Genomic DNA, 26,839 nt, shown 5'->3' on the forward strand with positions numbered 1-26,839 from the left:
GCTTGTCTCAAGCAATCAGATAGAGAAGAGGTTGCGGAAGACACTCAGCATCAGCCTCTGACCTCTACACATGCTCACGCACACAGGCAAATGGGCTGCGGACACCACACACACAACCTGAGCTTTTCTACTCCGGTCTTCTCCATTCCAACCCTAACAGTCCTTGATGGTGTTTTACTACAGTCTTGCTGTATTGCACAGGGCAGTCTCCATCTCTCAGACTCAAGCGATCCTTCTGCCACAACTCTTAGGAAGCTAGGATTACAGGATATGGCGCCACAGTGCTAGCCACTCCATTTCTAGGAAGGGCTCTTAAGGATATGCGTGAGAGACCAGGTGAAGTCTATCTCAGAGTCTGGGCTGCTTTGTCACACTTATGTGAAAAGTAGCCCTCACGATTGGTTTATACAGGGTTTGCTAAGTTTTTCTCAAATACAAAAAACCAGTGCAAACAGTGTATGTGTATGTGTGTGTGAGGGAGGGAAAACTTAATGTTCTCTTTGTGTTCAAAACATACAAATCTTTTAATTTTGGTCAATACAAAATAAGGAGTTTTTGTCCAGTAGTAAATGCAGCTCCTAATTTTCCAGAACTTAATCCCACCACATTCACACTGTGGTCCACAGTCGGAAGAACACTTTCTTCAGTGTAATTTAAAGACTCAGAGGAGCAAAGCTGCAAACCCAGTTCTCCCACTTGGCCATTAAATGGGCCATTTAATTTCCCTGAGCCTTCATTTCTTCCCAGAAAGGGGGAAAATGACTATCTCTCTACTTCACTATTATAAACATCAAATAATAGACATAAAAACTCTATGAAATGAAAATCATAACTAGTACTGTTTCCAGCTTTAGTCCATCAGTACTGTTTAGAGGTGAGCCTCAGCAAACTGTAAAGTCATAACACTGATGCATTACCCCTACTTTCTATCACAACACACGCCATTCCCATGATCACCAGTACTACCAAATTACTGCCATCTTTCCAGCAACTACTTACTAATGACAATCATAGAAAAGCTGAAAATGCTTTTCCTGTCTTTTTATCAGGGTCATGTGGGGATAAAGACAAAGAACTTCAAAGAAGCTTAGTTTATAAAAGACTTTTAGTTCAATCTTCAGCAAAAGCAGGAAAAGGAGGAAGAGAAAGAAGAGAAAGAGCCTGGTGGTGGTTATGCACGCCTTTAATCTCAGTACTCAGGAGGCAGAGGCAGGCGGATCTCTGAGACTGAGGCTAGCCTGGTCTACAGAGTAAATTCTAGGACAGCCAGGGCTATTATACAGAGAAAACCTGCTTCAAACAAACAAATCAAAAGGAGGCAGAGGAGGCGGCAGTGGTAGCAGTAGACCTGTACGGATTGTTAAAGGACACATACAAAATAAGGTTCTTTTCATATCTGGCCTTCAGGTGACAGTTACCATATCCTGTTTTCAACTGACTAAGCAATGGAAGCGCCTCTTCTCTCACCTCTCACACCACATCCATTACTATCATTAAGGCAACAGCAGGGGTATGGCTGGGGTAGAGTGCTCAAGGTTCTAGGTTTGACTCCTAGGAATGGCCCCGAGAGACCCGTAAATCTGCATGCTTAATCATCACGGAGTGGGGCTACTTGAGAAGAACTGGGGGTGTGGCCTTGCTGGAGGAAGTGTGTCACTCAGGGTGGGCTCCAAGGTTTCAAACGCCCAAGGCAGGCTCAGTATCATTTTCTCTTCCTGCTGCCTGTGGATCTGGATGAAGAACTCTCAGCTACTTCTCCAGTACCATGCTACATGCCACCATGCTTCTTGCCATGATGACAATGAATTAATCTCTGGAACTTTAAGCAAGCCCCAGTTAAATACTTTCTTTTATAGGAGCTGCTGTAGCTGCCAGGTGGGGTGGCACACACTTTTAATCCCTGCACTCGGGAGGCAGAAGCAGGAGGATTTCTGTGAGTTCGAGGCTAGCCTGGTCTACAGAGCAAGTTCCAGTCAGGGCAATACAGAGAAACCCGTCCATCTTGAAAAACAAAAAAGAGCTGCTATGGTCAAGGTGTCTCTCCACAGCAACAGGACAGAAGACAGTGTCAGAGTAAACACACATAAACATTTTAAGAAGGCGTTTTAGGATTTATAGGCATTATAACCTCTGTATCACAAAAATGCAAAAACAAAACCAAGTACTACCAAGTACAGAACAACCCGAGAGCTGTGTTTCCAAGAAAGAAATCACTCACAGTGCTTTCCACCACTGAATAGAGTCCGGACCAGAAGCTGAAGGTACTTTTATCCAGTTGATACAGTCGAGACTTCTCAAACGTGTCCGAGTCCATGATCTGCGCTAGCTCTGGTGGTACATGAGTTGTTGTTCTGTATATCCTTCTCTGAAATATTAATAAAAAGACTTTAATGAATATTTTTTTATTACACAATAGTAATTTGTGGTCAAATAACAAAGGTTCTGCAGCACCAGTTTGTCAGGTAAGCTTGTAGAATTTGTTACAGGCACCTGCAGACCACATTCAGTCAGGGACCCTGACTACTGAAACAAGTGTCACAGGAGAGTAGGAGCAGACAAAAATAAATAAATAAATAAAAATTTAAAAAAAATAAATAAAAATAAAAAAATCCCGAGGCCAGGTGACTATGTGGAAAGGCCATCTGGGTTGTAGTCACACCTTCAGCTTGCCGGTGTGAACCAAACTTGCAGCATCATAAAGGGACAACTCATTCTGAGTATGATGGAAGTCTTACAACACAGGAAACAATGAAAGAGAAGCAAGAATGCTCACTACACCACTACACACATCAACAGACACAATTGATATAATAATGGCTCATCATTAAATTTGGTCCTAGAGGTCAAATTAAGGCACAGAGGAGTGACAGAAACTTATCAAATCTTTACAACAAATTTTCTCACCACATCAAACTCTAAAAGGTAATTCCAGTTCCTAGGACATAACACAGGGAACAGATACCAAAAGGTGTAATAGACCAGATCTTCTTCAATGGTTTTAAAACAAACACTTTTTCTACCATATGTTAACAACAACAACAAAAACCCACCAAACAAGGCCACCTGAAGGCATTAAGGAATAACCTCACAAAGATGTTCCTAGGCGTAGTAGTGAACTGTAAGGTTAGCGCCCAACATCTCAACCTGCTGGGGATGCTGTATGCTATGTGTTTGCCTCGGGCAAAGGTACTTATGCAAGTCTGAACTACTGAAGCTCTGAGTACCTAGCTATAGTAATTTAAGACTTGGAACATACTAAAGGAGGAGATTGAGGCACAACCTGATGCTGACAGGTTTTTTTTTTAAGCAAACAAACAGACAAACAAACTGGGTGGTTGTGGCACCCGCCTTTAATCTCAGCACTCAGGTGGCAGAGAAAGGTAGATCTCAGTGAGTTCCAGGACAGCCAAGACTATTACACAGAGAAACCCTGTCTTGAAAAAAACAACAACAACAACAAAAAACCTTGCAGTTAAGAGATTCATGAAGGCTGGCAATGTAGCTCAGTGGAAGAGCACTTGCTTGGCAAATAAATTTGTACATACACACACACACACACACACACACACACACACACACACACACAGTGTAAATTTAAAAAAAAAACTGCAGAAGAAAAAAGGCTGCAATGCTCAAGAAATAGGTCCGGCAGTTAAAGGGAAAGGTTCTCAAGGACGTCAGAGAATGGGGTTAAATTAAGCCAACCAGCAGTGAGAGACTAAAATAAAGACTCAGTTACAAAGTCCATCTCACTTAAAACGTTCAAATTTCTTCAAACTGTTCATTATGGCTATATCCGGGGAACCGTTAGCTTCTCCACTGCACTACTCAAAATTTTAAACAAAAACAAAGGGGACGTGCTAATGAAAACCGGACACACAAACACATATATTTTGGGCTCCAAACCGCATAAGCAACTAAAGAGGATTTTGAAAAAGAGTGCGGGCCTTTCAAAATAAATAAATGTTTCCTAATCCTGTGGTTGAGCAAGGAAATATTAATGTCATGGCAAGCTGTTACTCTAAAACTTTAGCCTCTCCATTTAGACAGCTTATACCAAAGACAAAGGGGTCAAGCTTGGGCCCAAGGATCCTAAGGTGCTGTAATGCAGGCACAGACAGGCTCTAGCTTGACCGAGGACGGCTTTCCTCTCATGAGACGCTAAGAGGCTTGGGTCCCATTACACGGTGCAGACAACTTCCTGCCGTCCCAAGAACCCCTCAAAGTCACAGTCAGCACTGGGAAAATTTAGGGAGCTCACTGGGAGTTAAGGAGTACAGAGACTGGTGCTACGCCTGGGAGAACCTCTAGGGACTTGGGTGGAGGCACAGGCTAATCTAAGGCTGCACAGGGGCTGGGGTCGGGGGGCCATCTATGCTTACCTGCCGCTGTGCTAGAAAGGTCTCCCACAGATACACGGTCCAGGAAAAGAGCAATACCGCCCCGAAGATTCGCTTCTCCACAGGGAAGTCCCACATAGTGTCCACCGATGCCCACATCCCCATGGTCACCCAATTCCACCCGCTTCTTCAGCGTACACCGGGGCCACACAGACTCGCGTCCCTCAGAGTGCCAGCGGTGTCGCAGCGATATGGGTCCCTTAGCCTCTTCACACTCCCATCCCCTCAACGCCGCTAGCAGTGTCACAAAGACACTCTTCCCCTTCCTTACTCCCTCAGAGCCTACTCATTTCTGCTAGAATTAAGACATGCCCCACCTTCCTAACTTCCGGCCCGAAGACCGAGCGGAGGTACACCTGAAACATTCCTCCGGACTCTGCGCCGGGGAGTCCAACTCAAAGGTTCCGGGCTCCTTCCGGGGAGGGTCCTCGTGGTCGCCGCCTCTCTTGCTTTGGCGGCTTCCCCAGAGAAGGCGGTCGACTCTTTGCCTACCGCTGTTGTGCAGGCCGGTTGGTAGCCAGGTTTAGCGAGAACTAACAGGGCAGGCCCACTCCTACCTGGAAGTAGCTGGGAAGGATGGGAGAAGCTCTAAAACTTTCCTTTCTTCTATTTAGTGCCGTTCAGAAGATTGGAGGGGCATTGCTGGGATGACTAGCCAAACAAGGCATTACAGCTGGGTCATACCGCTCGTCTTGGGAAATAGAAAGGGGAAAAATTACACTACTGATGAGGACTTTTATTTAGACATTTCATCTTATTCTTCCCAAGTGCAGTCAGAGGGGGCATGTTGCCTGTGTGTCCTGGGACAAGGCAACTATGGATAGCATTTCTAACCCCAAACAGGGTGAGCTTGGTGGCCACTGTCTGAAATCCCAGCAAGACCTTGTTTCAAACGCCTCCTCCAACCCCCCCCCCACACACACTCACACAACTCAGTACAGTTTTGCCTTGGAATTCATCAATGAAATGGGGTCACTGACCCCTGTTAATACATTGAATTTACTTGAAAAGTGAAGTCAGATTTTTTTTCTGAACAAAAGTCAATGTAAATACGATTTACTTAATAGTTTCTAAATACTGATTTTGCTCCCGGTCAGGGAACCAAAAAAATAAATAAATAAATAAATAAATAAATAAATAAATAAATACTGATTTTGCTAATTTGCATAATCATTTATAGTGAATTGAGCTAAGTCTGTAGCTTCACCTAAAATCTATGTAAATTATGGTGAAATTGTAATGCTAAAGATGTGTTGAGATTAACAAGGTTTCAAATTTCTCAACTGTGCCGAAATTCATCCACCTGAGAGTAATCAGTATAAGCCACCAGACATTGTGAATTATTTCAGTATAATAGGATCACAAACTCTTTTTGCAAACCAAATGTTCTTTGGGGAATTTTTGCTTCAGCAAAATCAGTGGTGTGCTTGATTGACTGTCAGCAGAACTTCTAGTTTTAGAATGTAACAAGAGTAAACAATTGGTTGACATTATCAAGAACTACTACCATTTTTTTTATTTTAAAAATTCTTTTGTGTGTATATATGTTTTGCCTGTGTGTATGTCTGTACATCACCCTCGTGCAGTGCTCGTGGGGGCCACAGAAGGCATCGTATCCTCTGGGACTGGAGCTGTAGGAGGGTTGTGAGCTGCCATATGGATGCTAGGAATTGAAGCCTGGTGGGCTTCAGGAGTAGCTAGTACTTACTGCTGAGCTATTGCTCCAGTACCCCATTCTTATCTAGTTATTAAAGTACTTCCTGGGGCTGGAGAGATGGCTCAGGGATTAAGAACACTGGCTGTTTTTCCAGAGGTTCCAAGATCAATTCCCAGCACTCCCATAGCAGCTCACAACTGTCTATCACTCCGGCTCCAGGGAATCTGACACCCTCACATAGATAAACATAGAGGCAAAACACCAATATACATAAAATAAAATAGCTGTTAACGCTTCTAACAAAACAGGAAGTGAAAGTGAATTGACCCTGTTGGTTTAGCAGTATGAAATACACATGCAGGAAGCAGGAACATGAGTTGATGGGAAAGCCCCATTTGTAAGTCCCTGCCACCTGCCACACAAGCAAAAGCCAGGCACTGGATCTTTGTGTTTTATGATGAAAGCCAGCAGTCCGAAAATAGTAGATTAACATTCGAAGGCTCTAACATCTTTCCCCCCCGCCAACACCTCATTTTCAGCCAGCAGATTATATATGGGAGGAAAACAGTCGATCTTCTCAGTCTTGCCCCTCTGGTCAGGTGGTCTGTTCTATCTCTGAGATTGATTTTGCTAGAGCCTTCTTCCTCATCACCTCCATTCTCTGTGCAGCAGGGGAAGGTTCACACACACCAATGCCACCGAATCTTGTCTTGCTCTTGAATTCCCTAGACTGACAGCTAATTAGCAGTATGTAATATAGAGCCCCTTCATTATAGTGAAACACAAGTACGCATGTCTAATTCCCAATAGAGATCTTGTTCCCCTCTGAAACCTCAGAAGTATGACCTCCGTTGATTGCATCTGCATTGACGGCCTGCTCCTCCAAACTCTCGTCAGAATAAGTTCTGCTATGACACTCCAGAACTCCTCTAGCACACAGCGTGACACTCATCCATATTCCTCCTACGAACCAGTTAGAAAGGCTGGCGAACAAAAGTCGGGTTTATCACAACGAAGATTACACCTCCTGGTACTGATTTTCTGTATTAGTTACTTTGACAAAATCCCAGAAAGCAGCAACTGGGGATCTATTGCTCATGGATTTGAGAAGGTACAGTCCATTGTGGTGGGGCAGGCAGGGAATCTGAAGTAGCTGCTTCTGTGGTAGCGGGAGCATGAGGTTGCTTGTTCACACTTCAGTGGACCAGGAAATAAAGGACTCAGGCAGAACAGGAGTTGATATAAGGCCCTAGCAACAGCAACCTATTTCCTCCAGTAAAGGCCCACATCCTAAAGACCCTATAATCTCTAATCTCCCAAAACATTGTATGAAGATGAAACACATGAACCTATGGGAAATATTTCATATCTAAGCCATAATAAATAACCACCCTTGTCCATTAGAAAGTATTCCTAAATTTTCAAGATGGTTCTCTTTTTAAACAGGGAGGGAACAATTTGTACTCAACTTCATGTCTGTTCTCTGCCCCTATCTCTAGTTTTATATGGGAGGGGGAGTTTTAAGACAGGGTTTCTCTGTGTAACAACTCTGGATGTTCTGGAACTCACTCTGTAGACGAGGCTGGCCTTGAACCCAGAGAGATCTGCCTGCCCTGCTTCCTAAGTGTTGGAATTAAAGGTGTGCACCACCACTGCCCAGCTCCTCTCTATCTTTAAAACAGGTATACAGGTCCGGGTGCAGTGGCATACACTTTAATCCCAGCAATTGGGTAGCAGAGGCAGGAGGATCTCTGTGAGTTGGAGGACAGCCTGGTCTACATAGTGAGCTCCCGAACAATGGGAGCTACATAGACCATGTTTCAAAAAAACAAAATTAAAATATGTATACAATAATAGCAGTGTATGTGGTTGGTGGGCTTTTTTTGTTTGTTTTGTTCTTAGGGGACCCACGACCCAGCTCCCAAATAAATACACAGAAACTTAACCTTACTTATGAATATCCGGCTTTAGCTTGTTTTGATTCTTTAACTACATTTTGCCTCTGGGCTTTTTAATCTTTCTTTACTCATTTTTCTTTGTTTTGTTCTTACTTTGTGGCTGGCTGTGTGGTTGTGTGACTGGCCTTTAGCATCCTCATCTCATTCTTTCCTCTTCCTTCTCTCTTCTCCAGAGCCTAGATTTCTCCTCCTATTTATTCTCTCCACCTGGAAGCTCTGCCTATCCCTCTCTCCTGCCTAACTTATTGGCCATTCAGATCTTTATTAGACCAATCAGGTATTTTAGACAGGCAAAGTAACACCTTTATAGAGTTAAACAGATGCAGCATAAAAGAATGTAATACATTTTTACATCATTAAACAAATGTTCCATATCATAAACAAATGTAACATGTCTTAAACTAATATTCCACAACAGACCTCTGTCTCCAGAGTATTGAGATTAAAGGCCCATGTCTTCCTTTTGAAAACCAATGATTCCAATTATTGTTGCCTGTGTGGGTGTGGGCCATCTATTAGAACATGGGCAACCTACCAGTGGCCACACCTCCAAAGAAAATGATTCTCTATTCCATGGCAGCCAGTAAGTGTCAAAAACTGCCGTTGTGGGATTCCTCTCTGTATGCTGTGAATGCCATTGGTTAATAAAGAAACTGTCTTGGGCCTGTGCAGGGAATAGAGGTAGGCAGGGAAAACTAAACTGAATGCTGGGAGAAAGGAAGAGAAGTGAGAGAGAAGCCATGTAACCCTGCTGGAGACAGACACCAGATGGAACTTTACCCGGTAAGCCACATCATTGTGGTGATACACAGATTAATGGTTGTGTGGTTATTTCAGGAGTCTGGGCGGCGGGAAATAAACAAGCAGCCTCCTTACAACAAACTTCTAAGCTAAGAGCGAGGCCTGGTGAGTCTCACCCTCATCAATACTAGAATTTTGACTGTATCGATCTTATAGAAGTGACTGAGTTTGCGAGCGTGATGGCGTCATTTCTGCAGAGAGCATTTTAGAACACTCCTGCCATCTCCGACATCCTTTCCACTTCCTCTTCTTCAATGTTCCCCTGAATCTCAAGGGCAGGATGGTGATAGGCAGTGTGTCCCATTTAGAGCTGAGTGCTCATAGTCATTATTTTTAGTAGCTTGACCAGCTAGACGTCTCTGTATACCCACTGAAAGGAAAAGAAGTTTCTCTGGGGCGGAAAGGTTCCTCAGTAGTTAAGAGCACATGCTGCTCTTCTAGAAGTCCTGAGTTCAATTCCCAGGAACCACATGGTGACTCAACAACCACCTATAATGAGATCTAGTGCCCTCTTCTGGCATGCAGCCATACATGCAGGTAGAACACAGTATACATAATAAATATACTTAAAAAAAAAAAAGAAGAGAAGAAGGAGGTGTTGACAGAGATTTTCTGTCCTGCCTGATCCCACAGTTATTAAGTACCAAAGAAATCACATAGAAGTCTGCATTAATTATAAATTTATTGGCCGAGTATCTCAGGCTTCTTATTAACTCTTTTTTAAATATTTATTTATTTATTATTTATGTATACAATATTCTGTCTGTGTGTATGTCTGCAGGCCAGAAAAGGGCACCAGACCTCATTACAGATGGTTGTGAGCCACCATGTGGTTGCTGGGAATTGAACTCAGGACCTTTGGAAGAGCAGGCAATGCTCTTAACCACTGAGCCATCTCTCTAGCCCCTTCTTATTAACTCTTATAACTTATGTTTGCCCATAATTCTTGTCTGTGTTAGCCATGTGGCTTGGTACTTTTTTTGGTGAGGCATTCACATCTTGCTTGCTCTGTGTCTGGCTTCCTCTCTGTCTTGGTGACGACTGCAGACTGAATCTTTCCTTTTCCCATAATTCTCGTTGCCCTGCCTCTACTTCCTGCCTGGCTACTGGCCAATTAGCATTTTATTAAAAATAAGACAAGTGACAGGATAAAAGACCATTGTGTCACAGCACTTCCTCCCCCACTATTTTTAACAAGAACTCTGAATCTAATATCCTTTATTTAGCTTTTCTCCTGACCATTATCCATAACAACTTGTAACCAACAGTCTAAACAAAGGAAAATATACATAGTTCATTTTTTGTTCATAGTTTTCCAGGCTACTTTCTGCTGATTGGGGGTGCTGATAATTTTATGGAGACTTAAAGAAAATTTAGAATTATGATCAAGCCATGGAAGAAGCAACAGTAGCTTCAATGACCCAGGTTGAGAGCGGCATAGATCAGGACCTCAACATTGTTTTTCTCACCATACATAATAATAGGTTCTACTTTCCTTAAGGGTTCAAATGTAATATTTTTCTATTTTTAAAACCTCAGCTTGGTGAGAGGCAATAGTGGCACATGCTTTTAATCCTAGCACTTGGCAGGCAGAGGCAGACAGATCTCTGAATTTAGGGTCAGCCTGGTCTACTTAGCAAGTTCCAGGATAGCCAGGACTTTCCTGTCTGGGAAAAACAAACAAACAAACAAAACCCTCTCTGAGCAGTAAAAAAAAATGTATATTGTAAAGTATTCATTATGTTTACATATCTTGTAAATAAATAAAATTTTTTGGGACCGAGTTTCACTACATAGCCCCAACTAACCTGGAACTTGCTATGTAGATCAGGTTGGCCTTACATCTGTAATTGCAGCACTTGAGAAGCAGGGACAGGAGGATAGCAAATTTGAGGCCAGCCTAGGCTGTATAGCAAAGACCTTATCTAAAAAATAAAAAAAAAATCCCTGTAAATGGAAACTCTGTTAGAACTATCATTAAAATTATTTTTATGTATAGCTAATCAAAATGACACTTATAATCTCAGCACTCAGGGAGACAGAGGCATGTGGATCTCTGTGAGTTCAAGACCAGCCTGATCTACAAACAGTTTCAGGACAGCCAAGGCCATTACAGAAAGAAACCCTGTCTTGAAAACAAACAAACAAAAATTAGAATTCTTCTGATTGCCATTACAATTTTTATACATAGCTGATCAAAATAAAACAACTATAAATTCTATAATAATAAACATATATGGTAAAATTCTATCATCAATCTGCTAATGAGATGGGTGGGCTGGGGTAAATCACAGTTTATAAAATTACGAGCGCACTTGGGGATGGAGGGATGACTCACCAGTTAAGAGCACTTGTTGCTCTTGCAGAGGATCCAAGTTTGATTTCTAGTGGCCACATGCAGTCTCACAACTGCAGGGGGCCGTGGGAATGTACAAATCAGTGACAATCAGTGTTTAACAGGTTGACCCACCAGATGTATGATTCTTGATGGGAAGCCCCACCTGGCAAGGCTGCGGGGTCACTGGCTGTAGATAACCGTTTGTCTCCGTGATTTCTCTCATGAGTCACTTCATTTCTTCCCTAAGAACAGCTGTGGGGCTCTTTCCACAGCCCTTTGGGGGCGTCTTTTACACTTATTGGGCTCACATATAGCTGTGGATGGTCAGGAAGATGATCCTGCACAATTTGATGGATAGAAACAATACTAGGATATTTTACATTACTCAGACTGACAGAATTCTCAGTCACAAAGACAGCCTTTTACACAGACAGCTAATTTTGGACTTCAGAACAAATTCAAAGCAGGCTGGTCGCCCCTAGAGACAAGTATCTGGTTGCCCCTAGAGGCAAATACAGCAGGTCATTTTCCTAGCTGTTGTTTTTCTGATTCAAGGTTAGAGTTTGAAGCAACTTTCATCTGCACGTCCTCCCCAACATTAAGGTCCAGCCAGCTGTTTACTGTCTGGGAACCCTCACCAACTTAGAGCTCCGTGCAAGGGTCAATGTGACATCGCTAGCCTAGGAGTAAACTAGGTGACTTATCTTGTGTAATGAGAATGGGTCAGGCCTGAAGATGTAACTTCTAATTGTCCAGAGTTTGGCTGTATAAGAGGGTAGGTGGCACGGGTGTGGAGAGAGGAGGCTGTGCAGAGCTATGTGAGAGCTGCCGCAGTGTGTGTGTGTGTGTGTGTGTGTGTGTGTGTGTGTGTGTGTGTGTGCCGAATGAGAGAAGCGTGAGGGAGCGAAGAGCGTGTGGGTAATGTAGAAGCAGTGAGTGTGACAGAGAGCACGTGTGAGCGCTGCTGCTGCTGCTACGTAGAGAAGCTATGCCTAGGAGCTGTCTAAATTGCTGTACGGTGAGAGGACATGTAAATCAGATGTACAGCTGTAGCCTTGCGGAGATCTGTGACTGTGTGGAGGCAGGGAAGATGAAGTTGCAAGACATGTAAAAGAGAAATGTATGTTAAAGATGTGTAACCATGTGAATGGAGATAGAATGTAACTGTGCAGAGAGAGTGTCAAGAAAGAGATTATTGGGTGCTGGAGAGATGGCTCAGTGGTTAAGAGCATTGCCTGCCCTTCCAAAGATCCTGAGTTCAATTACTGGCAACCACATGGTGGCTCACAACCATCTGTAATGAGGTCTGGTGCCCTCTTCTGGTCTGTGAACATACACACAGACAGAATATTGTATATATAATTAATAAATAAACAGAAAGAGATTATTTTAAGATAAAGAGAAGGTGACCATCCGGACAGCATGTGCATGTTCCTCTTAGGTTATCAGCAGATAGCATGTGTTTACTTATTTTTCCCCTCAGATAGAAAAAGTCTAGCCCCCCCACCACCTTTGTGGATTTTATTTACCTTGGTGCTGACTGGAGGCTGGCCCTGTTAGCTACACACAGCTACCTGTAACTCTGGTCCTAGGGTACTGCGTCTGGCTTCTGTGGATACCAGGCAAGAAAGTGGTATACAGATGTGCAGGCAACACACTCCCATTCCCATTCCCTGCCCTAACACACAGACACACACAGAGAGAGAGAGACACACACACACACAGAGTTCCAGGGCATGCCTGGGCTACCTAGTGAAACCTTGCCCAGAAAACAAACAAGTCCACAATGTCCTCCTTTATGAATACTCTCCCCGTTGCTCACCTCTGAAAAATCCAGGGGTTCCTGGACTGCACACTTTTCTTATGACAGGGACCAGCACGGGGCAGTCTGTTCACACACTATGGCCCTCAAACTGTGACTGGCTTACATCACATCTTCTCCAGTGTCTTCAGCATGGACCTCAGAGCCACAGCCCTGAGCACCCCCCTTCTTTCTACATGGGCTTCCCCTCCAGTCTGGCTATCTTGCATTACTCTATGGTCTCCAGCCTGCTGAATCAGCAGCATACTTGTCTATGCCAGGCAAATGACTTCCCAGCAAGCCCCAGCCCCCATGCTCAGAGACATTTTCAACTATCATTACCCCACATGACCCAACACACACAAGGTAGACTCTGGGCCCTGTGGAAGAGGGTATCATCAGATCTTTGCTGGGTAATTTCAATATAGTTCTCTATTTTATTGATACACCACTGCACACACGAGGGAAGCAGTGCTTTTATGGGAAAGATTGGAGTCCATCACATTTCAGATGTGGAAGTAAACCCTGATGTGGGCAAGGGGCTCTGGCAGTCGGAGCAGCTGCAGTAGGGCTCAGAGGAGCAGTCCCGCTTCACGAAGGGCTTGTGGGTAACGATCATCCCCTCTAGGTCTCTCACTTTGTTTTCCACCATCTGAAGCTTTTTCAAGATTTTCTCTTGCAGACCCAAAGACATGAAGATATTACTATTGTCTTGAATCTGGCGACCGCTTCCTTCTGGGTTGGCTAGCAAAGCCTGAAAGAAATCTGAGCCTTTCTTGTAAAGTTGGTAGAGTGTGATCACAAACACCACTATTTTCTAAAATGAAACAAAACAAGTGTTACTTGGCCATGCAAGCGAAAAGTCACAGGCAACTATACACCCCAAACAGAACGACAGTCTTCTAGTAACGACACGCCAAGCTTTTCCTTTAACGAAACATTTCATGCCGACTTTTAATCTTTTTAAAGACCTTGTAACGTGTACGAGTGCTTTGTTTGCATGTATATAGATATAGCACTTACATGCCTGGCTGGCGCCCAAGGAGGCCGAAAGAGGGTATGGGATTCCCTGGAACTGGAGTTACAAATGGTTGTGAGCGGCTATGTGGGTGCTGGGAATCAAAACTGGGTCCTCTGTGAGAGCACCTAATGCTCTTAACCTAGCCAAGTCATCTCTCCCGCCCTCCAACCTTTACTCTTTTGTTCACCATCACCAGAGTGGTAGGGGTTTGATTTCTACTTAGGAAAATAAAAAGCATAATAGGCCAGGCAGTGGTGGCACACGCCTTTAATCCCAGCACTTGGGAGGCAGAGGCAGGTGGATCTCTGTAAATTTGAGACCAGCCTGGTCTATAGTTCCAGGACAGACTCCAAAGCTACAGAGAAACCCTGTCTTGAAAAACAAAAAACAAAACAAAACAAAAGGCATAATAGTAAGTTCCATTTGTTCAAGTTTGTTACCATGTGGCAGGCTCCATGCTCACTCATGCAGGAAAACCCGGAAGAGATGCACTTATCCACTAGTTCACACCTTCCAGTGTGAACCTTGTCAATGTTCAATGTCACAGACTGGAACTGAGAAAGCCAGGACTGGAATCCAGGAATTCTCCCAAGTAAAGAGGTCTAAAAAGTTGATTTTCTGGTAGTGCTAGCTAGTTTTATGTTAACTTGACACAAGCTAAAGTCATCTGAGAGGAGGGCACCTCAATGGAGAAGAGGCCTCCATAAAACGGAGCTGTCGCCAAGCCTGCAGGCCATTTTCTTAGTTGGCGTTTGATAGGATAGGGCCCAGCCTATTGTGGGTGGTGCCATCCCTGGGGTGGTGGTCCTGGGTTCCATAAGCAAACAGGCTGAGAAAACCATAAAGAACAAGCCAGTAAGCAGCATCCTCCCTGGTTTCTCTTGATCTGTTTGAGCTCCTGTCCTGACTTCCATGGTGAACTGTGATGTGGAAGTACGTGCCAAATCAACCCTCTCCTCCCAGGTTGCTCTGGTCATGGGGTTTCAGCACAGCCGATAGCCCCTTCCCCAAACTAAGACACTGGTCATGGAAAAACTGCTCTAACCTATTTAGATTCCTGGTAGGTTTAAAACAAACCCATCACTGTTTTCCTCAGAGCAATTAACACTGCTTAATGAATATGCATGGATTAGGCTTGATACACAGTCTATCTCTCTTACACTTCACCACAACCCCATAAGACATTCCACTAAGACCATTTCACAGACAAGGGAACTGAGCTAGAGGTCCAGTGAGTGATCTCAGTTCACAGAGCAGATAGTTCGCAAAAATGTCTACCAAGCAGTCCGACTCCTGAGCCACACGGTTACTCATTCTGCTGTATTGTTCCTTTTTCTTCCTTTTCTTTTAGAGATGGGGTCTCGTGTATCCTAGGCTGGCCCTACAACTTGGTATTAAATTTCCAATCACCCTACCCCCACCTTCCAAATGATGGCATTGCAGTCACGCATCGCCACAGCTGGTTTCTGGTTTGATTACTTTTGCCTGCACTGTTTGCGAGTCTGAAAGCGCATCTCTCCGACTGCACCGAACCAAGTTTGTGTTGCTATCTTCCACTCTGGCGGTACATAACTGAGATGTGTTTATGTGCACACACAATCGCATATTGATGAGTCATGTTTATTTCTTCTATTTTATGAGCTTTTGAACAAAAATTTAAATTTGAAACCCTACACATTGGGTTCTAGCTCCAGCTTCCCAAGCTCTAACAAAACCATGTGAACCTGGGCAGCAACTAAGTTACCCGACTTCCACAGTGGCCGTGATAATCCCTGTCCTGCCTGTTATGCAGAGCTTTCCAAAATTAAACTTGAATGTGCATTCAGCTGTGATTCCTAACTGGAAAAGAAAGAAAAGCTATGAAACAATCCAGTAATAACTTCTCTGTATACTTATCAAACAGACCTGCCTTTAACCCCAGCACTCAGGAGGCAGAGACAAGCAGCGGTCCGTGAGTTCAAGGCCAGCCTGGTCTACAGAGAGAGTTCCAGCATTGGCGCCATAGCTACTAAGAAATTCTGTCTCGAAAAACCAAAAGTAAGAAATAAAGTCCCCATGACTGTAATTCAAACACTTGAAAGGGGGAATGAGGGTGCTAGAGAGTCCTGTGTTAGCTTTTACTATCCAGCTAATCTGACGTCAGCCTAAGTGTGGGGGTTCTTCTTGACAAAACAAAACAAAAGCCCTCTTTAAATTCTACCTCCTTAAATTTCCACTGAGCCTTCATGTACCTCACTCTCCTCATTTCTCATGTGAAAACAAACTATTTCAAGGAGTTATTCAGATTTCCCAAAACATTGAGAACCATGCTATAAATGAATTATCATCATCATTATTATTGTTGTTGTTGTTGTTGTTTTTCAACAGGGTTTCTCTGTCCTGGAACTCTCTCTGTAGATGAGCCTGGCCTAGAACTCAGAGAACAAGCTGCTGTGATTAAAGGCGTGTGCTGCCACTGCCTTATTACTGAAGGTTAGACAAAACTATACACATTCCCAATGTTCCTTATAATAAGCCTGTTAACTTTCCATCCCACTAAAGAGCCCCTGTATGTTTCTGGGGCTTAGCTTGTTAAAACAATGATGAAAACACTGGGATGCTCTAACTCACACAGTTTTCTCAGTTAAAGAGAAATAGCAGAAAAAAAATTAATGGCAGTATGAATAACACACACACACACACACACACACACACACACAAGCCTGGTTGTCCCACACTGCTTATTCTATGAACATGGTATGTTCTCAGAGACAAGTGATCAACTAAGTTTGAGCCAGATGACTCTTTCAAGTGATGAACTTGTCCAAATCTATTTTATAATAGAGACAAGCCAAACACCATTGCGAGAAAGTATTTTTATGTTTACAACCTAATTGGTGGAGGTTTTCAAGGATAGTGAGTATAGTTTCTTTCTTTCCCTCTCTTTCTTTCTTTCTCTCTCTCTCTCTCTCTCTTTCCTTCCTTCCTTCCCTCCCTCCTTCCTTCCTTCCTTTTTTCCTTCTTTCCTTCCTCTTTAAGAAAGTTTCTTTTTTAGTTTATTATTTTTATTGAGTTAGATATTTTTCTCCACTCCCTTCTCCCCTTCTACCCTCTTCTGTGACCCCACACTCCCAATTTACTCAGGAGATCTTGTCTTTTTCACCTAAAGAAAGTGTAGTTTCAACCAACTTTAGAGGCAGAGACAATAGCTAACCTCCCCCCTTCCTTGATCCTTTACATAAACTTACAAAACTAAGCAGGAGCAATATAAAAGAGAAGTAACCAAAGTTGACTCTTTGGCCAGAAATCGTGGTGTGTGTCAGCCCTCAGGGTGAGAGTTTGGGGGTAAGGACTTAATGAAGCAGGAGGCCCACAAGTTTTTACCATGAGTTTAGGGCCAGCCTAAACGACCACCCTGTATTAGAACAGCAAAACCCAACAAACACATCTCCCACCAGACACAAAAGACTTAACTTTCTATGAATACAACCTGGATTGATCGAACACTTCGTTTCCATAAGGAAAATAATCCAATTGCCAACAAAGTCAAAAAAGAGACCCCTAGGATGATTTGCACTGCTGGCACGAGATTATCGAGTACCCCCAAATTTGTTGGCTGAGGCGCACTTGTCTCCCCCACAAAAGTTGCTTGTAACCAATTCCATATCGAGCTGCGAGCAAGAGCATTTAACAGGTTGTCCCAGGAAGAAGTTGCCGTTGGAGATACTGGCATTTTTAAAACGGCAGCTGCAGGAACTACATGTGCGGAGGCTTCAGGAATCTAGCCATTTGTTAGGGAAAGTGCTCAGGGAGTTCAAGTGTTCTGGAGCCATTGTGAGCTATGCTTTGTGATGTCACCGCTCAGGAGGCTCACCAATGACCCTTCTCACTCAAGAGCAAGCAGGCAGCAGTGTTCAGTTCATCCATACCGTTTTTTCTGCTCTTTAGCTCTTCTTGGTTCTAGCATAGCAGTCCCCTCGTAGCACCTTCTGTGATGATGGAGACGCTCTGTGTCTGCCTTGTCTGATATAGCAGCCGCTATCACTCAAAATGGGAACAGTTGGAGCAAGGAGTGTAGCTCAGTTGGTACTGTTTTTTTTTTTTTTGAGACAGGGTTTCTCTGTGGCTTTGGAGCCTGTCCTGGAACTAGCTCTTGTAGACCAGGCTGGTCTCGAACTCACAGAGATCTGCCTGCCTCTGCCTCCCGAGTGTTGGGATTAAAGGCATGTGCCACCACTGCCCGGCAGTTGGTACTGTTCTTGCCTACTACACACAAAGCTTAGGGTTATCCCAAGCACTACAGAAACAAGCCATGGTAGCTGTCCTCGTTTGATTTCTATGGCTGTGATGAACAATGTGACCAAAAGCAACTTGAGGTGGAAAGGGTTATTTCACCTAGTAGACTATTGCCCATGCTCAAGGGATGTCGGGGCAGGAACTAGAAACTGAAGCCGTGGTCATGGAGGAGCGTTGCTTACTAGCTTGCTCCTCATGGCTTGCTCAGCATTTTTGTTGTTGTTGTTGTTGTTTTTAATGTGTATGGGTATTTTGCCTGCATGTATGTCTGTGCACCATATGCCTGCACAGGCCAAAAGAGGAACTGGATCCCCTGTAGGTGGTGGGAATCCAAACAAGTAGTCAGTGTTCCTAATGTGAGTGCAAGGACCTCTGTTTCCCTAACTATCTATCTAGCTATCTATCTCTCCACCCCTCAGCAGGTTTTCTTTTCAATCCTGGACCACTAGCTGAAGGGTGGCACTTCCCACTGTGAGCTGGGCCTGCCAACATCAATCACCAATCAAGAAAATATCCCCAGATTTGCCGACAGGTCAACCTGTAGGCAAAGCATCTTCTCAATTGAGATTTCTTCTACCCAGATGAGCCCAGCTTGTTTCAAGTTGAAAAACAAAACAAAAACAAAAAGCCCAAAGCAAAACTAGCCGAGGCAGTGGCGGCACGTGCCTATAATCCCAGCACTGAAGAGGTTGGGGAAGAAGACCCAAAATTCCAAGTCATTCTAGGATCGCTAAAGATTTCAAGCTGGACAGGGCTACGTGAGACCCCGCATCAAAACAACAAAATTGGATAGTGTTGAAGAAGGCCTGGTTTTACATTTCAGCTTTATTTAAATTTAAACAGCCACATGAGCACTTCTTATATTGTGCCCATATAGAACATTTCCAGCACTTTGAACACACAGGGTAGCAGTGACTTTTTTCTGAACGAGAAAGCCCAAGTATATTAAGTCTGAGAGGAATTTGAAGGAAATCAGTAACAGGTCTGGTTGTGTTAGAACTCGCTTTGCAGACCAGGCTGGCCTCGGATTCACAGAGATCCACCTGCCCCTGCCTCCTGAGTGTGGGGATTAAAGCACCACCACCACCACCACCACCACCACCACCACCACCACCACCACCACCACCACCACCAGGCTAGGAAGGGCTTTTGTTAGGGAAACAGAGGTCCTTGCACTCACAGAGAATCATTAAGCATTTGTTTGCTTGATTTTTGTTGAAATGGTTTTGGTTTTTTTCCTCCCCGAGGGATTAACTCAGTATCAATGGTCCCTTCATGGGAGAAAAAAAAAATCAAAACAAGTTCAACTTCTAGTACAAAAACAATCACAACTAGAGCATAAAGCACTAAGCCAACGTTGTTTACATTTCCAGGGATATTAACTATTGTATAGAGGATGTTCTCTTCTCCTGATTATTTAATAATATGTAAAGGAATGCTTAATTTTCATAGTAAATAAACTAACAGATCAAAACTCATAATGTTGAACTATCATTGAGTCTGCTCTTATCTGTTTAGCATTCCCGTCATTTACACCACAGGGTTTGCCTCTGCTCTTTAGGTTCCATTCTGGAAACTCAGTTAAACTCTATAAAAATGTAACACCTGAAACAGCAGGTTATTAGCTTATTTAGTAATGTGACTGCTAAGGCAGTAACTCATAGAAATAATTCCTTACTGATAAAGAACATGCAAAAATTATTTTTCTACTAACTAAAATGCAGGTGAGTTATTTGCTCCACGCTGTTAATAATTGGCAGGTCACATTAACATGTTACTCAGGATCTATTTTTTAAAATCCTCTTTTTAAGATTTTACAAAAATACCCAATGGGTATTGCCTCAAATTACATCTTAAAATCCTATAGAGATGGCTCTTTAATGTTTTTTTAGATGACTCTTGGAAAGGACCATGAGCGTATTTACACACAAATTCCACATGCTCCACAAAAAGATGGCACCCACTCTGGGTTCTACAGCTCAAAAGTCTAAACTCTCCGTAACCAATCGGCCTTTACTAGACGTTTCTCAGCCAATGAATAGTCTAACTGACTGCAGATTATTATTTTAGCTGACTCTGCTCATCCTTAAGTCTGGTTGACAGTTTATTGGATGGACTAAGAAGAATCAGAGTCTTCTAGTCATAATGGATAGCTTTGGAACCCCAGTTTAGACCTCCTCATCCTAAACGGGTATTCTTTTTTTTTTTTCAAATATTTATTTATTATGTATACAATATTCTATCTGTGTGTGTTCCTGAAGACCAGAAGAGGGCACCAGACCTCATTACAGATGGTTGTGAGCCACCATGTGGTTGCCGGGAATTGAACTCAGGACCTTTGGAAGAGCAGGCAATGCTCTTAACCCTTGAGCCATCTCTCCAGCCGCCCCCCTTTTTTTTCTCACTTTTTTTTATGAGTGAAAAGGATTTGGTATATTTTTCACATGTATACATACAGGCTACAAGTGTTAATTTTCTATCCTGCTACTTTGTTGTATGTACTTTTCAGCTGTGACTATTCAAAGGTCTTTTTTTTAAAAAATGGGTATTCTTAAGGAAGACCGAGGCTCGACATTACTTGACCTCAGGTATAAATTAGCACACGAAGGGCAGAGATGCACCAAGAATGGAAAGGAAACATTGCAAAAGGAGTAGACATGGAAAGGAGACAAAAATGGGAAAAGGGCTTTATGAACCTTCAGCTCAGTTTCCTTGCTTTAAAAAAATAATAATAGGGGCTGCACACTACTATACACAGTAAAACTGTCAATCACCATAGAAGGACAAAACAAGATATTCCATGACAAATCTAGATTTCACCAATACCTAGCCACAAACCCAGCTCTACACAAAATACTAGAAGGAAAATTCCAACCCAAGGAAGATGGTTACACCAACAAAAACACAGACAATTGATGATCTCATTACAGCAAATCCAGAAGAAAAAAAAATGCACAAATTAACATTACCAACGATGAAAACTAAATTAACAGGAGATAGCAATCACTGGTCATTAATATCCCTTAATGTAAATGGACTCAACTCTCTATAAAAAGGCTCAGGCTAACAGATTGGATACGAAAACAGAATCCATCCTTCTTCTGCATACAAGGAACACATCTCAACCTCAAAGACAGACATCCTCTCAGAGTAAAGGGTTGGGAAAAAAATATACCAATCAATGGACCTAAGAAACAAGCAGGTGTAGCTATCCTAATATCTAACAAAATAAACTTCAAGCTAAAACAGTCAAAAGAGATAAAGAAGTCACAGGAAAAATCCATCAAGAGGAAATTTCAACACTGAACATCTATGCCCCAAATAGGACACCCTCATATGTGAAAGAAACACTTCTAAAGTTTAAATCATACATTAAACCCCACACACTAATAGTGGGAGACTTCAACACTCCCCTCTCATCACTGGACAGGTCAATCAGACAAAAAATGAACAGAGAAATAAAAGAACTAACAGATGTTATGACTCAAATGGACTTAACAGACATCTATAGAATATTCCATCTAAACAGAAAAGAATATACCTCTTTCTCAGCACCTCATGGAACCTTCTCAAAAATTGACCACATACTCGGTAACAAAACAAACCAACAAATACAAGAAAATTGGAATAACCCAATGTACGTTATCAGATCACCATGGTATAAAACTAGAAGTCAACAGCAATACCAATTCCAGAAAACCCACAAACACATGGAAATTAAACAATGCTCACCTGAATCACCAATGGGTCAAGGAAGAAATAAAGGGACAAATTAAGACTTCCTAAAATTCAACGAAAATGACCACACAACATACCCAAATTTATGGAACACAATGAAAGCAGTGTTAAGAGGAAAGTCCATAGCACTAAATGCCTACATAGAGAAGCTGGAAAAATCCCACACTAGTGAAATAACAGAACATTTGAAAACCTTAGAACAAAAAGAAGCAAACTCACCTAAAAGAACTAGATGACAGGAAATAATCAAAGTGAGAGCTGAAATCAACAAAATGGAACAAAAAAGAAAAAACAATACAAAGAATCAATGTGGCTGGCTTTATGTTGAGGTCTTTGATCCATTTGGACTTGAGTTTTGTGCATGGTGATAGATATGGGTCTATTTTCATTCTTCTACAGTTTGAATTTTGCAGGAAAATGAATGGAACTAGAAAACATTATTTTGAGTGAGGTAACCCACACACAGAAAGACAATTATCACATGTACTCACTCATAGGTGGTTTTTAAACATAAAGCAAAGAAAGCCAGCCTACAAACCACAATCCCAGAGAACTTAGACAACAATGCTACAGAGAAACCCTGTTTCTTCAGCATCATGTCTGCCTGCACACCGCCATATTCCACCATGATCATAGTGGACTGAACCTCTGAACTGTAAGTGAGACAGCCCAGTTAAATGTTTTCCTTTGTAAGAGTTGCCATGGTCATGGTGTCTCTTCACAGCAATAGAAGCCCTAACTAAGACAGGTCCTACTTATGCTAGCAAATGATTTGAGAAATTTTAATATTAATCATCTTACTAAAATCCCGTACTATCCACGGGGTCAAGCTATTGTGGAATGACATCATCAGATACTTAATTGACAAATTTAAAAGATAAACAAAAGGAGTATTAACACCTAAATCCCCACATACTATTAAGTTATGCTAACTTTAAATTATTTGTTTTTATTTTAAAGGATAATACTTTCTCTGCTGCCTGAAAGCATTTTCCTTTTTTTTAAAATATTTATTTATTATTTATACAATATTCTGTCTGTATGCCTGAAGGCCAGAAGAAGGCACCAGACCTGATTACAAATGGTTGTGAGCCACCATGTGGTTGCTGGGAATTGAACTCAGGACCTTTGGAAGAGCAGGCAATGCTCTTAACCATTGAGCCATCTCTCCAGCCCCCTGAAAGCATTTTCCTTAAAGGAGACACCACCTAAAGTATATACTAAATAAAAAGAAAGAGCTGGATGTCCTAACACTGAGGCGAGGTCATCCTATGTCACCAGATGTTCTAACACTGAGATAAGGTCATCCTTATGTCTCCAGATGTTCTAACACTGAGGCGAGCTCATCCTTATGTCTCCGGATGTCCTAACACTGAGGCGAGCTCATCCTTATGTCTCCGGATGTCCTAACACTGAGGCGAGGTCATCCTTATGTCTCCAGATGTTCTAACACTGAGGCGAGCTCATCCTTATGTCTCCAGATGTTCTAACACTAAGATAAGGTCATCCTTATGTCTCCAGATGTTCTAACACTAAGATAAGGTCATCCTTATGTCTCCAGATGTTCTAACACTAAGATAAGGTCATCCTTATGTCTCCAGATGTTCTAACACTAAGATAAGGTCATCCTTATGTCTCCGGATGTCCTAACACTGAGGCGAGCTCATCCTTATGTATCTGGATGTCCTAACACTGAGGCGAGCTCATCCTTATGTCTCCAGATGTTCTAACACTAAGATAAGGTCATCCTTATGTCTCCAGATGTTCTAACACTAAGATAAGGTCATCCTTATGTCTCCGGATGTCCTAACACTGAGGCGAGCTCATCCTTATGTCTCCAGATGTTCTAACACTAAGATAAGGTCATCCTTATGTCTCCAGATGTTCTAACACTAAGATAAGGTCATCCTTATGTCTCCAGATGTTCTAACACTAAGATAAGGTCATCCTTATGTATCTGGATGTTCTAACACTGAGGCGAGCTCATCCTTATGTATCTGGATGTTCTAACACTAAGGTGAGGTCATCTTTCTGTCACTGGACGTCCTCACGCTAAGGCAAAAAATAAAATAAACAAAGTCCTGATTTGGTGCATCTGACCCGGACATCCAGAGGGCATCAGACAAAGGAAATGTCTGAAGGCAGATGACATATCCATCAAGAGGAGATGTCCCAAGGAGAGTAAGCGGATACCCTGGGGAACATCAGAACTTTAACTCATCAAGCTGAGACTTTGGGGGAAACAACAAGGACTAAGGCAAGCATGATACTGCCATGTTAACGACTCTATCCAAATGCCTTTTGTCAGGGGGACAAAAGACACACCTGTGATAGGAGACAGCATGACAGTTTTGCCATACTGAGGTTTTTATGAAGCTTTATGTGGAATAGACCATATTCCACCCATTTTGCTCACAACAGAAATATTAGCAGTAACAAATGAAGAGATGGTTGAATTGAGGATGGCTTTCCCTTTTCCTCAGCCCTCTGCTAGCTCTGACTGAAACTCTTTTACGCTTGCCTGTATTAGTTAGATTAGCTACAGAGGCAATGCATTCAACCTCGACGTTTATTACAGACACTATTTTTTCTTAAAAGAAAATTAGAAGGGAAATGTTGGGGACATGGAGGTCATTGTACTCACAGAGAAACAATAAGAAAAAACAAGGTGGTGGCGCACACCTTTAATCCCAGCACTCAGGAGGCAGAGACAGGCGAATTTCTGTGAGTTCGAGGCCAGCCTGGTCTACAGAGTGAGTTCCAGGACAGGCTCCAAAAAGTTACAGAGCAACCCTGTCTCAGAAAAACCAAACCAAAATACCCCCCCCCCAAAAAAAAGGAAAGAAAGAAACCCCAGGAATACTAAACACCCAGAGACCTCTTCTCAGTGGAGGAGATAAAAGACCTGTTTTCTCGCCCAGAAGGCTGGGAGTGGGTCTTGTTAACAACCTGGTGACCTTTTTGCTATCTGGAGGCAGATCTCATCCACCTTTTCCTGCAGAGATGGACCTCATCCTAATTTCTCAGAATGGGTTACTCCAGACTCTCCCCTCCCTGGAACATTCCCCATCCTTAGGAGAGATGTCCCCATGTACCTCATGGCCCTCTGATCTGTGCTATTGACCGACACTAGATTCCAGGCCTTTAAGCTAGGACCCACCCTCATAGTGTAGCGACACGTACGCTTCAGTGTGCACCTGGAAGATGACTGCCTGTTGCCTGGAAACCTTTCCCCAGATTGTTCTGTGTTTAGATCTGCTGACAGGGAACCGCCTGCATTAGACTCCCTGAGTCTGATCCAGGTCGATGAAGTCAGTCAGTCTGCACAGGGTTTTCATTCTTATCTCTTCTTGGGGTTGCTTCTCGGTTGGACACCTGCAGGGCCCCCCTTCAGGCTTTCTTGACAAATATAGAAAATAGTTATTTCCTTGTCATTTTGTAGAATTCTTTTCTTTTTGGAGTTATCTTTAAGGACTTTTTAATTAGCATATATTAATTATGCATGATAATGACATCACTTTCTGTCCCCTTTTCAGTCTCACCACATGCTTGTGCCTCATTTGCATATGAGCCTACAGAAGGGGACGCCACCTCCTTCACCAGATTTGTATTAAGAACAAATAAAGGTTTTCCCCGGTGTTTTGTGAGAGTAGCATGCTGTCCCGTAACCCACACACCATCATTAGAGCTGTTGTTCTGCCTACTACCTATCTAGTCAGCACATTCCCCAAAGGGTTTCACGAACTAGCTAGTTCACATACAAAAGAATCAACTGTGAGGCCAGATTGGAAAGACAGTCAGGGTGCTTGCTTTGGTACACACTTACTAAGTGTTCGGGATAAAACACAGTCCCATCCAAGGATGTCACACGAGTCTGTCAAATGTTCCATATTTTGAAAAAGAAGACAGGCAAGCATGCAAGAATCCAAAAGCTTGCAACAAGAGGAACAGAAACACAACAGGGAAGGGTCAGTTTATCCGGGTGGTGGTAGTGCAGACCTTTAATCCCAGCACCCTGGAGGTAAAGGCAGGCAGATCTCTGAGTGTGAGGGCAGCCTGGTCCATAGAGCGAATTCCAGGACAGCCAGGACTACACAGAGAAACCCTGTCTCGAAAAACAAACAAAAAAACGGGATCAGTTGGGGGCTGAAGAGATGGCTCAGAGCATATGAGCACGGGTTGCTCTTCCAGAGGACCCAGGTTCCATTCCTAGCATGTACATGCAGGCTTGCAACCATTTGTAATTCCCATTCCAAATGGGATCTGATTCCCTGTTCTGGCCCCCATGGGCACTGCACACACATAGTGCACAGACACACCAGAAGGCAAAACACCTGTATATATAAAATAAAAACAAAAATTTAAAAAGATTTATTTTCACTCAAATAAAGTTAATGTATCAGAAAGGAAGGGCTATGATAAATATTATTGGTTAAAACTATTGTCTGACATACAAGTAGAGACACAGACACGGTATATCCATTCTAAATGACAGAGAAGCAGAGAGCAGGACAGAGAGGTCTGGTGGCTGGAGAAGAAAGGAAATCTTCATCTATGCAGCAGACTGAGAAGGGGATGGTATGTTTCTTGACTTGCCTAGGGCACATGAGAAAATCAGGTTGATGCTGCTACTGCAGAAGGAGTTTACTTCAGAGTAAAATGACTGAAGGATTTGTAACAATCCTCAGGCCTCAGCACAGCTGACTCCACGATGGAAATTACCATTCAGGCCATAAAACTCAGCAGGTAGACAGCACCACCTGCCAAAATGAAAATGAAGACCTAATCCACCAAAGTCCATAGTCCTGGGGAAGTCTCTGAATGTACTGACCTTGCCTTTTAGCTTCTGC

At 42.9% G+C, this 26,839-nt stretch overlaps 2 protein-coding genes across 5 annotated transcripts in view; both read right to left on the reverse strand.

Annotated features, from left to right (window-relative positions):
* Zmpste24 (zinc metallopeptidase STE24) overlaps nucleotides 1-4,746 on the reverse strand; it is a 41,615-nt gene extending 36,869 nt beyond the window's left edge. For 3 of the 4 annotated variants that reach the window (XR_012907397.1, XR_012907396.1, XM_075944759.1), the window contains exons 1-2: nucleotides 4,383-4,745; nucleotides 2,219-2,365 (exon numbers count right to left, since the gene is read on the reverse strand). Coding sequence is in view for 2 of the 4 variants with exons in the window: in XM_075944759.1 (XP_075800874.1) it covers nucleotides 2,219-2,365; nucleotides 4,383-4,505 (270 nt within the window). In the remaining 2 variants the exon portion in view is untranslated. Of the gene's footprint in view, nucleotides 1-2,218; nucleotides 2,366-4,382 lie in introns of all 4 variants that reach the window. The other variant, XM_075944760.1, reaches the window with a different exon arrangement.
* An 8,708-nt stretch (nucleotides 4,747-13,454) lies between these two features.
* On the reverse strand, nucleotides 13,455-17,688 carry Tmco2 (transmembrane and coiled-coil domains 2). Its single transcript, XM_075947212.1, has 2 exons — nucleotides 17,446-17,688; nucleotides 13,455-13,772 (listed from the first exon to the last, which is right to left on the reverse strand). Exons 1-2 carry the CDS (start codon nucleotides 17,686-17,688, stop codon nucleotides 13,455-13,457), a joined length of 561 nt encoding a protein of 186 aa, XP_075803327.1.
* Nucleotides 17,689-26,839: the final 9,151 nt, after the last annotated feature.

The sequence above is a fragment of the Microtus pennsylvanicus genome, chromosome 13 (genome assembly GCF_037038515.1).
Source record: "Microtus pennsylvanicus isolate mMicPen1 chromosome 13, mMicPen1.hap1, whole genome shotgun sequence".
Taxonomy (NCBI): domain Eukaryota; kingdom Metazoa; phylum Chordata; class Mammalia; order Rodentia; family Cricetidae; genus Microtus; species Microtus pennsylvanicus.